Source organism: Rattus rattus, chromosome 3 (genome assembly GCF_011064425.1).
Source record: "Rattus rattus isolate New Zealand chromosome 3, Rrattus_CSIRO_v1, whole genome shotgun sequence".
In the NCBI taxonomy this organism is placed as follows: domain Eukaryota; kingdom Metazoa; phylum Chordata; class Mammalia; order Rodentia; family Muridae; genus Rattus; species Rattus rattus.
In genome coordinates, this window is record NC_046156.1 from 54,966,462 (window position 1) to 54,979,544 (window position 13,083).

Consider the following 13,083-nt stretch of genomic DNA (forward strand, 5'->3'; position numbering starts at 1 on the left):
GATCTTTTGACCTATCTTTCAAGATGTCTTTAAATTCTATGTACTATGGATTTTAAAATCCATTCAGATCAGGTATGTTTGATCTCAGCTGTACATTTTATATATACCAAACACACGCACACACACACACACACACACACACACACACACACACACACACACACACACACACCCCAAGATGTTTAAAATAATGTGCAAGACTTTTCTGACTTTAATATCAGAATCTATACATCTCAAGCTCCTACAAGAAATGCTAACACCATCAATTTTGTCACATGCACTACAGCCACTCTGGAAGAATCTTTTCCTCAACAGGGCAAGACTCCAAGCTCCCATCTGTAAAAGTTCTGACAGGCAGCTGTCAGTTTCTGATGACATCTGCCCAGGAAGGCATGTAGCTGCCTGTCTTTGACCCCCAAAGTTCCCACAGTGTTGACAACTGGAATCTGTACTTGTTAAAGCAAAGACTGGATCTCACCATCTGGGTTGCGAGGTAATCAGTTCCCATTCCCAAATGCACTAAGATGGCAGTGCGTTTGTTGGAGTAGTCCATGTGCTAGAAGAGTGTTCAAGCAAAGGCCACCTTGAGCTCATCTTGACACTAAAATGTCACTTGTTAACCTACTTTGGTATATTTTTCAATTCGATTTTCATTTGGTGGACAACATGTTATTGCCTGGTTACTTTAAAAGTATCACAAAGCCTTCTTAGGCAATTTTGCAAAATGATCACTCAGGGCATCTTGGCTCCTTTTCATGAATTTATGGGTATCAAGTAATTCACACAACCACATTGGGGTTTTGATGATGACCTTGAGTATTGCTTGTCATGAGAGCTACAGAGCTGAACCCTAGCAACCTAGTTTCTTCAGGTAGGCGTCATGCCTGTCTAAAATATCCTGAGTGGTTCTACTTAAAAGTATTTTGTCACTTAAACTTGGTCTTCTTCTCTTGCCTCTACTTATCCAGTGCTAGGGCTGTAAATGTGTGCCACCTCAACTGGCCCACAGTCTTATTCATAAATGAGGATATGACAAATAGTTTTGAATAATCACCCAAAGCAAACCTTGACTTATGTACTGTTCTCTATTTTTCCATGAAGGGTCTGAGTCTCCCCTTTGGATGCATATAATTGCAAGGAACAACAACTGTAATCTGTTTATATACTGTTTCTTTTCAGATAGATATATATGTGCATCTATAGTGTAGGCACAGTAAGACAGCTCACATAAGGAATACAGTCATATGATACATTGCTCTCCCATTTGAGCCTCTTGGTAAACCTTGCTACTGACAGTCGACAAGCCAAGGGACACCAAAGCAGGTGATGAACAGCGTGGCTGTGTGGTTGGTACAAGGGAAGACTCATGCTCTGGCAGGGTGACACAGGACCCTGCCAAACTTCAGCATGCTACTCAGAAAGGAATGCTTCCTTCAACACAATGGGCCCTATAACAAAAACCACAGAAAGAAGAGTCTTAGAGAGGCTGAGGAGGCTACTTACTATATTGAGAACAAGCAAGGAGCTTGAGTGTCCCCAGCACTGTCCAAACAGAGCATTAATATCTGAAATATAGGGGCTGGAGAGATGGCTCAGTGGTTAAGAGCACTGACTGCTCTTCCAGAGGTCCTGAGTTCAAATCCCAGCAGCCATATGGTAGCTCACAACCATCTGTAACGGGATCTGTTGCCCTCTTCTGGTGTGTCTGAAGACACACACTTTATTCATACACATAATAAATCTTTAGAAAATACCTGAAATATAATTTCCTATAACGGACCTTGGTGGGTTTGGTGGTTTGAATAGGAATGGCTCCCACAGATTCATGTGTTTGAATGCTTGGTCCTCTGAGGAAGTGTATCACTGTGGGGACAGGCTCTGAGGTCTCCAATGCTCAAGGTATCCCTAATGTGGCACAGACTCATTCTGCTGCCTTCAGATCAAGATACAGAACTCTCAGCTCCTTTTCCAGCACCATGTCTGCCTGCAAGCTGCCATGCTTCCTACTGTGACAGTAACTGACTAAGCCAACCCCAATTAAATGTTTTCTTCCTAAGAGCTGCTGTAGTCATGGTGTCTCTTCTCAGCAATAAAAACCCTAAGACAGTGGGGAAAATACAGTTAAGCAAAGAACTTCCAGTTTTTTATTTTCAAAAATTATTTAACAAGAAAAACAGTCAATCAAGTCTTAAAAAATTAGAATGGATTAATTTACAATAAAACAGTCAACTTAAAATATGAGCCCCTTCAGGAGGACCATGGAGGCCAATAGTTCTCCTTTAAACAGCAGGATTGCACAGTTGACCTTCTGACCTATAATAACAGCACAGAAATACAAAAGCCAAACAACTTCCACCCGCATTCCCTTCTCTTCAGAGTTTAAACACTTGCTTAGAGAAATACTCATAGTTTTAAAAAACCAGTTGTATTTTTAAAAATATCTACAACTAATCTCATCGAGAACACTCTTAAAACAATTCTTATAAAACACAAATACCTTAAAATAACTTTGTGGCACATGAGATAGCTTAAAGAAATAGCAAAATAAAACTAATGTTCAAGAATGATCATGTCTTTCTCTTCTAAATAGAAGCCACCCAGGCAAAACGTTTCCCATTCTACCTCTGCGTCCCACAATCAGCAGAGCTAATTCTTCTGATCCTTGGTCGTAGCTGCCAGCTTCAGAGTTTATGACTAAATACAAAAGAAGATAAACTAAGCTCACACATTCTCTAATGGGGAAAACAAGCATTTGTCTTTAGAGAGTTTCTGTCTATCTTCAAGTCATGACAAAGTTCACAGCAGTTTAAAGGCTGACTCTGCAGGTGGCCGGCTAAAACACGCCCACCTCCACTGTGCACACAGCACTCCCACGGCACTAGTAAACAAAGTACTGAGTTACCAACTCACACACTCTAAGTCCTGGAACACATGGCATTTAACAGGTTTACACGGATTCGGTGTCAGAGGTCTTAGAACGCTTATTTTCATACTCTCCAATGTGTGAACAAAGCTTCAACCAGCTGCCTTACAGGAACATGTTAATTTGTGACAGTGGGCCAGGCACTTCAATTCAGGAAGAGAGGCTTTGTGACTTTGAGGCAAGGCAAACCAGATCTTCACTAATTATGCTCTCTAAAAACACTTTGATACCACACCAACTGGACTTACTTGGCTTTTAAGTTTGTCACTGTTGTGCCGAAACCCCACCCTGTGGGAATATATGCTAGTAAGGGCATCTGAACTGGAGACCAACTACGGACACACATACATCATATGTGTACACACACACACACACACACACACACACACACACACACACACACACACACACACACACACACACACACACAGGATATGGTCAAAAGGGCCAAGGAGAGTAACTTTCTCAACTGGAGTTTGATAAACTTTTTAGGGATCCACCACCAGTCATACAGACACATTAAAAAAGAACAAGACCAAGTTTTGGCCTCAAGCAGCTTCAGGAGGATGACTGCGCCATGTTGTAAAAGGCAGCAGTTTACTTAAGAATGCAAACCCCTTGAGAATGATCCCAGCATTAGCACTGAGGAGCACAGCATATGTTTCTTCCTTCTTCTGATTAGTTTCAAGGTGATGGGGAATTTGCTTAACAATAAAAATTCATTAGAAACCAGATCAGCTAGGTGTGTGTGGTGGCATGTGCCTGTAATCCCAGCATTTGGGAGACTGATGCAGGAAGAGCATTGTGAGTTTGAGGCCAGCCAAGATTACATAGCAAGTTCCTGTTATAAACAAATGAATCCCAAGGATCTCAGATTTTTAGGTGTCGTAAGATCAGAAGAGAAAATGGCCATTTTGGAATTAGGTTTGCTTTTTTCAATCAAGGCATCCAATTTTATGTTTTCATTGAAATTACTGAGATGAGTTATATTTTAAGTATCACCATGACTAACAAAACTCACCAATGAATTATCAGGGCATTACCACAAATATCAAACTTCTATATGACAACAATTAATGGCATTTTACATTCTTTTCTCAAGTAGCAAAGGATACCTCTTTATTTGAACAAACATATCAGCTTTTGTTAGTTGGTAGCCTAACTTATAGACATGTTTTAAATACTTTTAAAAAGCTATATAGATTAAGAACATTTATCTAATGGGGGAAGAGATGGAGGTGTGAACTCTGGCTTCAGTTTCCATGGGGCTAAAAATATGGGTCTGAAAATGTAAAGGTGTCTAGGCTTACCCAACAGCTCACCAGGCATTCCCAGTCCTGGTGTAGAACCACACTAACTTTTATCCTTATAGCTCGAACAGCAGGCATCAGGCAAAAGTCTACAAGCAGGAGTAATAGGCAGGGAGCAAATATGGATGAACTGTTTTCTCTGTGATCTAACTGGCTTGTTCAAGTTTTGAAACCATGACCTGGTCCATTAGCACCATGGTTTGTTCAACTGAGATAATTATTCAAGCTCCTATAGGATGCTCGAACTGATCTAGGCTGAAAGAGAGGGATGGTGAGATGGGAACTGAGGGTCACTCTCTCCATATATATATATATATATTTTTTTTTTTTTTCCCATGAAGAAACTATGCAGCAATGATATAACCTGCCTGCTAATAACTGTATTTAAGGTTTGAAGAATCATTAATCACAGGTATAAAGTAATGACATGCCAATTTTTACAGTATCTGACTAACTATAAATGGAGGGCTTCCTGGTATGAACCAATTTATTATAATGGAAGCTCATTGACTATTAGATTATCAGTAAGCTAGAAGAAATTACAAATATTTATAGGTGGTAACCTACTCCCCCCTCCAAAAAAAAAAAGAGATTAGCTAGAATTAAATGAAATTAGTCATAATAGTTTCAGTTCCCTCTTCCTCCTGGGAGAACCGCAAAGAGGGAAACTGTCTTTGTGTACATATACAAAGCATCTGCCATCAGGTAGATCCACCTTTCCCTCCAAGGTAGATGGCTCATAGTCACTTTCCTATACAATGGTTCTTGAAACATCTATTTCAATACGAACTATAACGGAAGCCTACAGAGCACTGTTAGGACAAGGCACTTTGTTGTGAACGTTGGATTTAATTGCATGCAGCTGAGAAGACTAGGATGCACTTACGTCAGTACTCATGTTTGCATTTATGAATACAGAGCAGACGCCAGCTTATAGAATATAGCTGATCACATTGCAAATCAGGCAATCAGCAACACTAATTCTATTCTTGGGAAGAGAGTAATTTTTGACATTTCCCCCAAAACTAACAAGGCCAAGTTCAACAGTTGGGGGCAAAGGGGGAAATCACCAGCAATTGTTACCTTAGAGCTTAAGAAACTGTTGACAACAGAATTGCTTGTCTATAGTTTGGTTCTCTGCATCAACGTAAACTGCTTTTCGGAGGACAAAGCCAGCTGGCAGGTGTGTTTGTTTCTAGGGGAAACCCAGGGCAGAGAACTACTGGGGAGAAACAGGTTCATTTCTCTGGTCGGACAGCCGAGTGAGGAGGTAGTTATTCTGAAGAGGTCTCAGGTTAGATGGCTGTGCTCAGTAACTAAGTCGGGGAAGCAGGAAGCAGGAGCTTCTCTGAGATGCAGAGAGCAGCAGAAACACGTCTCCTCCAGGGATGTCAGAACCAGGGCATCAGTGCAGCTGAAACAGAGACAGGAGGTAAGAGAAACAAGGGCAAAAAACTCAGTGTCAGTCAGGACATTTCGAACTTGTCCTACCTTGAAAGTGGCTCGTTTCTGATGACAGAACTTTTAAAGTGTCTAGAACAAAAGAACACCATGTCATTTAGTTTCTATAGTGTCAATCCTTAGTATGGTGTCTTCAATATGTGTCCACTCCACAAACATGGCACATGCAGGTCTCAAATTCCTAATACTCAAAATAGGAAGCTGTCTGTAGAAGACATACTGAAAGAATTAGATGCTAACACTCCCTGACAGGGTACCATGAGGAAAATTAGCCACCTAACATGGACGCTGGTACATGAATCACATCTTCTAAAAGAGCAGGAAGTACTCCTAGCTACTGAGCTATGTCCCAGTAAAGCTATTTTCTAGTTGCAAATATATGAAAACTCTCACTTCAATTGCAAGAGTCGGTAGTGCTCACACTATTCTGAGCTGCCTAGTGCTAAGCAGGAGATAGGACAGGAGCACACACTCACCTTACTACATCACCACACAGGGCAGCCCCATACAGCCTTGAGTGCCATCCTCACTGCTGTTGAGCTTCTTCATCCGGTACTGGCGTATCTCCCTTACAAGCGTGTAAAAGGCATCCTCCACACCCTGTTAAAAGAAAAAGGGTAAAGAAGAACAAAACAAACAAACACTGGACAGTCCAACTTGCAAGCTCTCATTTCCACCTCTCTATGTGGATTTGATACTACTCAACAGCTCATCAACTGGGGTGACTCGGGAAGACACTAAAACCAGCACACCTAGAGGACCCCACTGACTGGCTGATAACTGCCATGTTTTTTATAAAACGCAAAGATAGTCCAACAAAGAGAAAAGGACAAGGTGGGGAAAGAGTACAGAACTGCCAATTATGAGAAGTCCCTCCAGTAAAGTTCCTTCCTCAGTAGTGGCAAGTGTTGATGGAAAAAAGGATTCACACTTGACAAGTTTGTTTAATCTTGGAATAGTTGAGCCTGTTAAGGCAGAACTAGAAATCCCACAGTAGGGGGTTGGGGACTTAGCTCAGTGGTAGAGCGCTTGCCTAGCAAGCGCAAGGCCCTGGGGTCGGTCCCCAGCTCCGAACAATCAAAAAAAAAAAAAAAAAAAAAAAAAAAAAATCCCACAGTAGGGCTGGAGAGATGGCTCATTGGTTAAGAGCACTGACTGTTCTTCCAGAGGTCCTGAGTTCAAATTCCAGCAACCACATGGTGGCTCACAACCATCTGTAATAAGATCTGATGCCCTCTTCTGGTGTGTCTGAAGACAGCTACAGTGTGCTCATATATAATAAATACATAAATCTTAAAAAAAAAAGAAAGAAAGAAATCCCACAGTACAGTAGTGCTCCTTTTGTTTAGGGGGGCAGGGTTGGGGGAAGAGGGGAGAAGATTAACAAGAAACAAAGACCAACCATACAGAAACCACTGTACCCAAAACTCATCATAACTGACATAGATTACATCTCCACCACACGTGACCAGTCAGACATCTCTGCTTTAAACAGACACTCACACTTGCTCAAGTCTCTATCTAGCATACCTGTCGGGTCTTGGCTGAGGTTTCAATGAATGGAATTCCATAACTCTTGGCCAGCTCGTGGGCTTGCTTTGTGTCAACTGTCCTGGTTGGCAAGTCACATTTGTTCCCTACCAGCACCATGGGTACATCATCAGAGTCTTTCACGCGCTTAATTTGCTCCCTAGAACAAAGCACAGTAGCTAATCATAAGAAAAGCAAGCTTTCTGGAAGGAATGAAATGGTAGGGCAAGAGGAAGTGGTAAAATTACAAAGTCCTTTTAGCTACTATTACTTAGCTTACACACCAAACACTTATACAAATGTAGACCTGTAAGTTAAGAGTGTCAGTTAGACTTGGTGTAGAAGCCACGTGAGGCTGTGTACACCAGTTCACATCCTAGAAATAGCTGGCTCTTATATACTGATGCATGCATGTCCTTGTTAAGTTCCTAGATTTTCCAAGGAGCTTGGCTCTGGGTTTAATTGGAAACTACAAATGATCCTTCAGATTAAGTTTAGAAGTATACAAAGTAGAGCTTATGAATTCTAAATGACTTAAAAATTAACTTGTAGGGGTTGGGGATTTAGCTCAGTGGTAGAGCGCTTGCCTAGCAAGTGCAAGGCCCTGTCGGGTCCCCAGCTCCGAAAGAAAAAAAAAAAAAAAGATGTTGATTTTTAAAATTAACTTGTATCTTATTTTGTGTGTGCATGTGCCATGGCATGCATGTGGAAATCAGAGGAAAACCCTGGGGGTAAGCTGGTTTTCTCCTTTTACTATGTGGGTCCCAGGGAGTCAAATTCAGGTTATTGAGCTTGGCAGCAAGCACCTTTACCCACTGAAGCATCTTGCTGGCCCCTAGATAACTTTTTGAGGCTCCCTTTGCAACAACAATATTTACTGGAAGATAATTCACTTTTTAAGATAGGTGGTGCTCTAATACTTTTCTCAAACAGAATTATAGCTGGAAGCTCATGATATGTAACACTAAGAAAATTCTAGAATTACTCTTAATAAATGTATGCATTCAGGCACGTGCATAGATTCAGAACTATCAAAAACAGCTTTTCAATAAAAAGACAGGGTTTCTCTATGTAGTACAGGCTGTCCTTGAGCTCACAGAGATCTGCCTCTTGAGTGCTGGGATTAAAGGTGCATGCCACCATCCCTGACAAAGATAGTTTTCTTTTAGTTCACATACAATATAGCACCCAGTACATCTAAAAGTTACTGCCTTAGGTTCTTGTGACAAACAACTTTTTGCAATAATAAAAACTAATACCTGGTAGTCATTAGTCTGCTACTGAGTACTTTGTTGCTTCTGTGGCCAAGGAACTAATTTTTTAGGTTTTTTTTTTTCTTTTCTTTTCTTTTTTTCGGAGCTGGGGACCGAACCCAGGGTCTTGTGCAATTTTTTAGTTTTATGTAAATGTCAAATAGCCATATCTGGTCATGGCTATATACTATTGCACAGTGCTATATTAGACTCTACCCTGGAATTTCAGTCACTTACCTCAACCGTATCCTACTAGCTAGCTACAGAACTACTTGGTATAATGTCAGAATCCTTTCCGTCCCCATCTAAAACCAAAAAACAATAACAACCACCATCCCTCAACCCAACAAACACCCCAAAAACCCAGGATCTTACTATATATAGCTCAATATCTAGACAAAGGTAGCCTTGAACTCTTAATCCTCTTCCCTCAACTTCCCAGGTACCAACATGCCTAGTGGTGATTGCCTAACTTCAGGGATATTGTAAACTAGCCTAAACATATGGAGCATGCTGATGTTGGGTCGCTATGTTCCTTACATTAAACCTTCTGAGGGACAGACTCAATTTCTTCTCAGGATCAGTGCACTTCTGAGCAAGTGATTTATTTTCGGCGCACACAAACTGATAAGACAGCTATCATGCTTACACTGTGCCTGATGAAGGTCACTGAGGTCTCATGTCAATATAGAATATGCTCATTGATAACTTAGTTTCCTTTTCAACTATTCTAAAAATTAACAGTTTTTGCTAGACACACACATGCCCCGGTGCAGATGTGGTGGCAAGCCTTACCAACTGAGTCACCTCATTGCCCCACTCCACATCCTCACAGGATGCTTTAAGAAAGTGCTGGCTCAGAGAATGTCTTCTCTTGGAATCCAAGGGTAAACTGGTTTTAAGTTTTCATTAACCCCACAAAGAACACCAAACTCTAAGGTCTCGGGGGTGTAGGCAGACTTACAAACATATACTATGGGTCAAACACTGTTCTGAATACCTATCAGTTTGTTTACTCTTGGCAACTTTATGAGGGAGGCATTCTTTTTAAAAAAAAAGATTTATTTTTATTTATGGGTATGCGTGTTTTTGCTCTATGTCTATGCACAGATGTGCCTGGTGCTCAAGGAGGTCAGAGGAGGGTGCCACATGCTCTCGAGCTGGAGCCACAGATGGCCCTGGGCCCTGTGTGGTGCTGGCAGTTGAACCTGGGTCATCTGAAAGGATAGCAGTGCTTATAATCCCTAAGCCATCTCTCCAGCCTTGAGGGAGCTATTCTTATAATAAATTAAAAAACGGAGACACACAGGTTTAATATTTTGTCCTAAAGTTACTTAGCTAATTAACAGAGCCAAGTTTCAACTTTGACAGTGCCTAAAGAGAGAATGCTGCTCTAAGAGAGAGAGACCCAGTGTGTTGTGGCTCTACCTGTTACTAAAGAAAGATAAGGGATGGGCAGTGGTGGTGTATGCCTTTAGTCCCAAAATTGGGGAGGCAGAGGCAGGTGGAACTCTGAGAGTTCAAGGCCAGCCTGGTCAAAGAGTGAGTTCCAGGCCACACAGAGAAACCTGTCTTTACCAAACCTTAAAAAACAAACAAACAAACAAAAAAACCCACAAAAAACCCACAACTCTGAAAACCCAACAAATTACCTCTGAACTCTATTACCCTGTAAAGTAAGAATATTGGCTGGGTGGGGCAGGAGGATAGTAAATCCAAGGTCAGCCTGGGATATATAGCAACATCCTGTCTCAAAAATGTAAAATGAGTAAGAATGTAGTACTAACCTTCTTAGGGCACATGCAGCTTTGAAACCTTCCAGTTCTTTGAGGAAAGCCACCTGTGCTCTCTGACTTTGCTATCATCCTCACCGTTACTCAGTAGCATGCTTCATTTCCACGTATAGTAACAGTACACCACACAGGAAATGTAAGCACTGTCTTCCAGTGAAAATCAGATTCTCTCTTCTTTCTTTCTAATAGTGGGGGTTTAAAGATAGTTTGTGGGCAGAGGTGCCTGCGACTAAGCCAAGTCCCCAGTCCCTAAGAAGAGAGCTTTCGTTGGCTGTCCTCTGACTCCCACAGCATATGCTGTTGCACTTGTCCTGGCTTCCACAAATAAAACAGTGTAACCAACATTTTAAAAAGTTGTGTTTCCTAAATCCATATTCTTTGACATAGCTTCAGAGTGCACATACAAAGGGTTTGTTTCAGAAAACATTCCCAGTACCTGTAGAGGTTAATATCTGCAAAGGATTTGCTATTATTGATGGCAAACACACAGAGGAACCCTTCGCCTGTCCTCATGTATTGGTCTCTCATGGCACTGTACTCCTCTTGTCCAGCTGTGTCCAGTATGTCCAGTAGACAGGTCTCACCGTCAATCACCACTTGTTTTCGGTAAGAATCCTGGGAATATGAAAGGGTGAGGAGGTGGGGGTGGTAGGGACAAGGACAGCCCCAAACTTTAAAACCAGAAAAATGTAATTACTCAGGACAAATAAGCCTAACTATGTGACTCACCCTCAGTCTGCTAATAGGTAGCATAAACAGCAAATACACACATACATAATCACATGCACTCATGACATAGAGGCAAGTGGACTAACATCTGTGAGTTCAAGGCCAGCCTGATCACAGCAAGTGTCAACCAGCCAGGGTAGCACAGTGAGACACTGTTTCAAAAACAAAACCCCAAATCAGCCTGAGCTATGTGGTTAAGACAATAAAACAAAGAAACAAAACCACTAATAAAAATGACAAAACCAGAAATATCTAATACGGTTTTATGGTCCTAATTTTACTTTTATTATATAATGTTCCACATTTAGAAGGCCTGGTCTGTGGTACTGAAAATGTGCTTATATTTTGTTCCATAAATTTATTAAAATGTAACCTGTGTAGACATCTAAATTTGTCTAATATTCCTGTGTTTACAGGTTTACACTTGAAAAAAAATTATTTGGTATTTTGTAAACAGGCCTCGAAATGTAGTTCAGGCAAGCCTTGAAATTGGAACTTCCCCCATCAGCTTCTTGGATGCTTACAAACTGGGTTTATACATACCTGCACCATTAATCCCAGGCAGGTGATGGAAATTTAACATCATACAGAAATATGAGACAAGTAAAGATTTAGGTGATTTTCCTCAATATTCCATAACTAAATTGCAGAGAAGGAATTTCTAGACACAATGACTCAAAATCTCAACTTGTTTCTACCCCAACTCAATCTGGACTAGATCAAGAATGAGAACTGAGGGCTGGAGAGATGGCTCAGTGGTTAAGAGCACTGACTGCTCTTCCAGAGGTACTGAGTTCAATTCCCAGCAACCACATGGTGGCTCACAACCATCTGTAAAGGGATCTGATGCCCTCTTCTGGTGTATCTGAAGACAGCTACAGTATACTCATGCATAAAATAAATGAATAAATCTTAAAAAAGAAAAAAGAGAACTGAAGACTATCCAGAGCTCCGAGTTCTCTATCTTCACTGTATGACTGCCTACAATATTTTTCCTTATGACCTACGTTTCTATTAAAGAGCTGTGACATAAACAGAATGAAAACTGTGTACTTTTAAAAGGACATCTTTAGGAAGCATGTACTTGTCTCTACAACTCTTTAAAATTTACTGCTTTTGGAATACCCAATTACTTTCTCTTTCCTTTACTTTCAAAGAGCAGTTATGGGTACGAGAAAGCCAAAAGTGAGGATAAGGACCTGGCAGTGGATTGGGCCTCACCTCTATGGTGGGATCATATTCATCCACAAAGTGGTTCTGGATTAGCTGGATTGTCAAAGCACTTTTCCCAACGCCACCTGCTCCAACCACCACCAGTTTGTACTCAGTCATTTCACACCTGCAAAAATCTGTAGGAAAGCAGCAATTACGATTAAACCGGCAAGGCAAATCTACAGTACTTGAAGGGCTTCTATGAGTTTACTAAACTCTTGTTTCTAAGGCACCCGACCCGTTCGACACACTTGGCCTTCCACTAAGTTCTCAAAGTGATCCAGAAACATAACATTACTTGCAGGTGAGTGCGGGCCAGATTCTTGGATTAAAGACCCGCGTCTATTTTTCAATCGACTCGGCCCCGCCCTCAATTTACGGGAAAGGACCCCCTCCCCCTTCCTATTCCTGCAAACCCAAGCTCTGGGGTCCGCCTGGCACTACCACTTCCCGAAACTCCCCTTTCCGGGTCCGAAAATCACTCCACGAACGGCCAGAGCCAGCCAGAGTCCCCCACCCAGGCCTTTGTTTCCAGCTCGCCGTCTCCCCGTGTCTCCCCACCCCGCCAGGCGTCCACACGCTGAGAAGTCCGACGCCAGGCAGGCCGGAGCCTTACCTCAAACTCCGCAGACCCCGCCTCGGGAGGCTTTTGTATTTCAACCTGAGAAGCTGTTGGAGACCCCGAAACCGCCATGAACAGCCCCCACCCGGGAGCAGCACTTCCGGCCCCACCCGCTACGTAATCACTGGGCGCCCAGGGCGTCCAAGTCCCCGCCCCAGCCACGTGGGCTGACGACCTAAGTCTGGCGGCCGCCGCACCCCACCCCGCCCCGCCCCTCCCCTCCCCACCCGCATTTCAATAATGAAAGCGC

The 13,083-nt window shown here is 42.1% G+C and overlaps 1 protein-coding gene across 1 annotated transcript; it reads right to left on the reverse strand.

The window, feature by feature from the left end:
- Positions 1–2,116: 2,116 nt before the first annotated feature.
- Nras (NRAS proto-oncogene, GTPase) lies at positions 2,117–12,944 on the reverse strand. Its single transcript, XM_032897610.1, has 7 exons — positions 12,828–12,944; positions 12,221–12,348; positions 10,707–10,885; positions 7,225–7,384; positions 6,171–6,294; positions 5,725–5,766; positions 2,117–5,647 (listed from the first exon to the last, which is right to left on the reverse strand). The coding sequence occupies exons 2-5, from the start codon at positions 12,329–12,331 to the stop codon at positions 6,175–6,177; spliced, it is 570 nt and encodes a 189-aa protein (XP_032753501.1). The 5' UTR covers positions 12,332–12,348; positions 12,828–12,944; the 3' UTR covers positions 2,117–5,647; positions 5,725–5,766; positions 6,171–6,174.
- Positions 12,945–13,083: the final 139 nt, after the last annotated feature.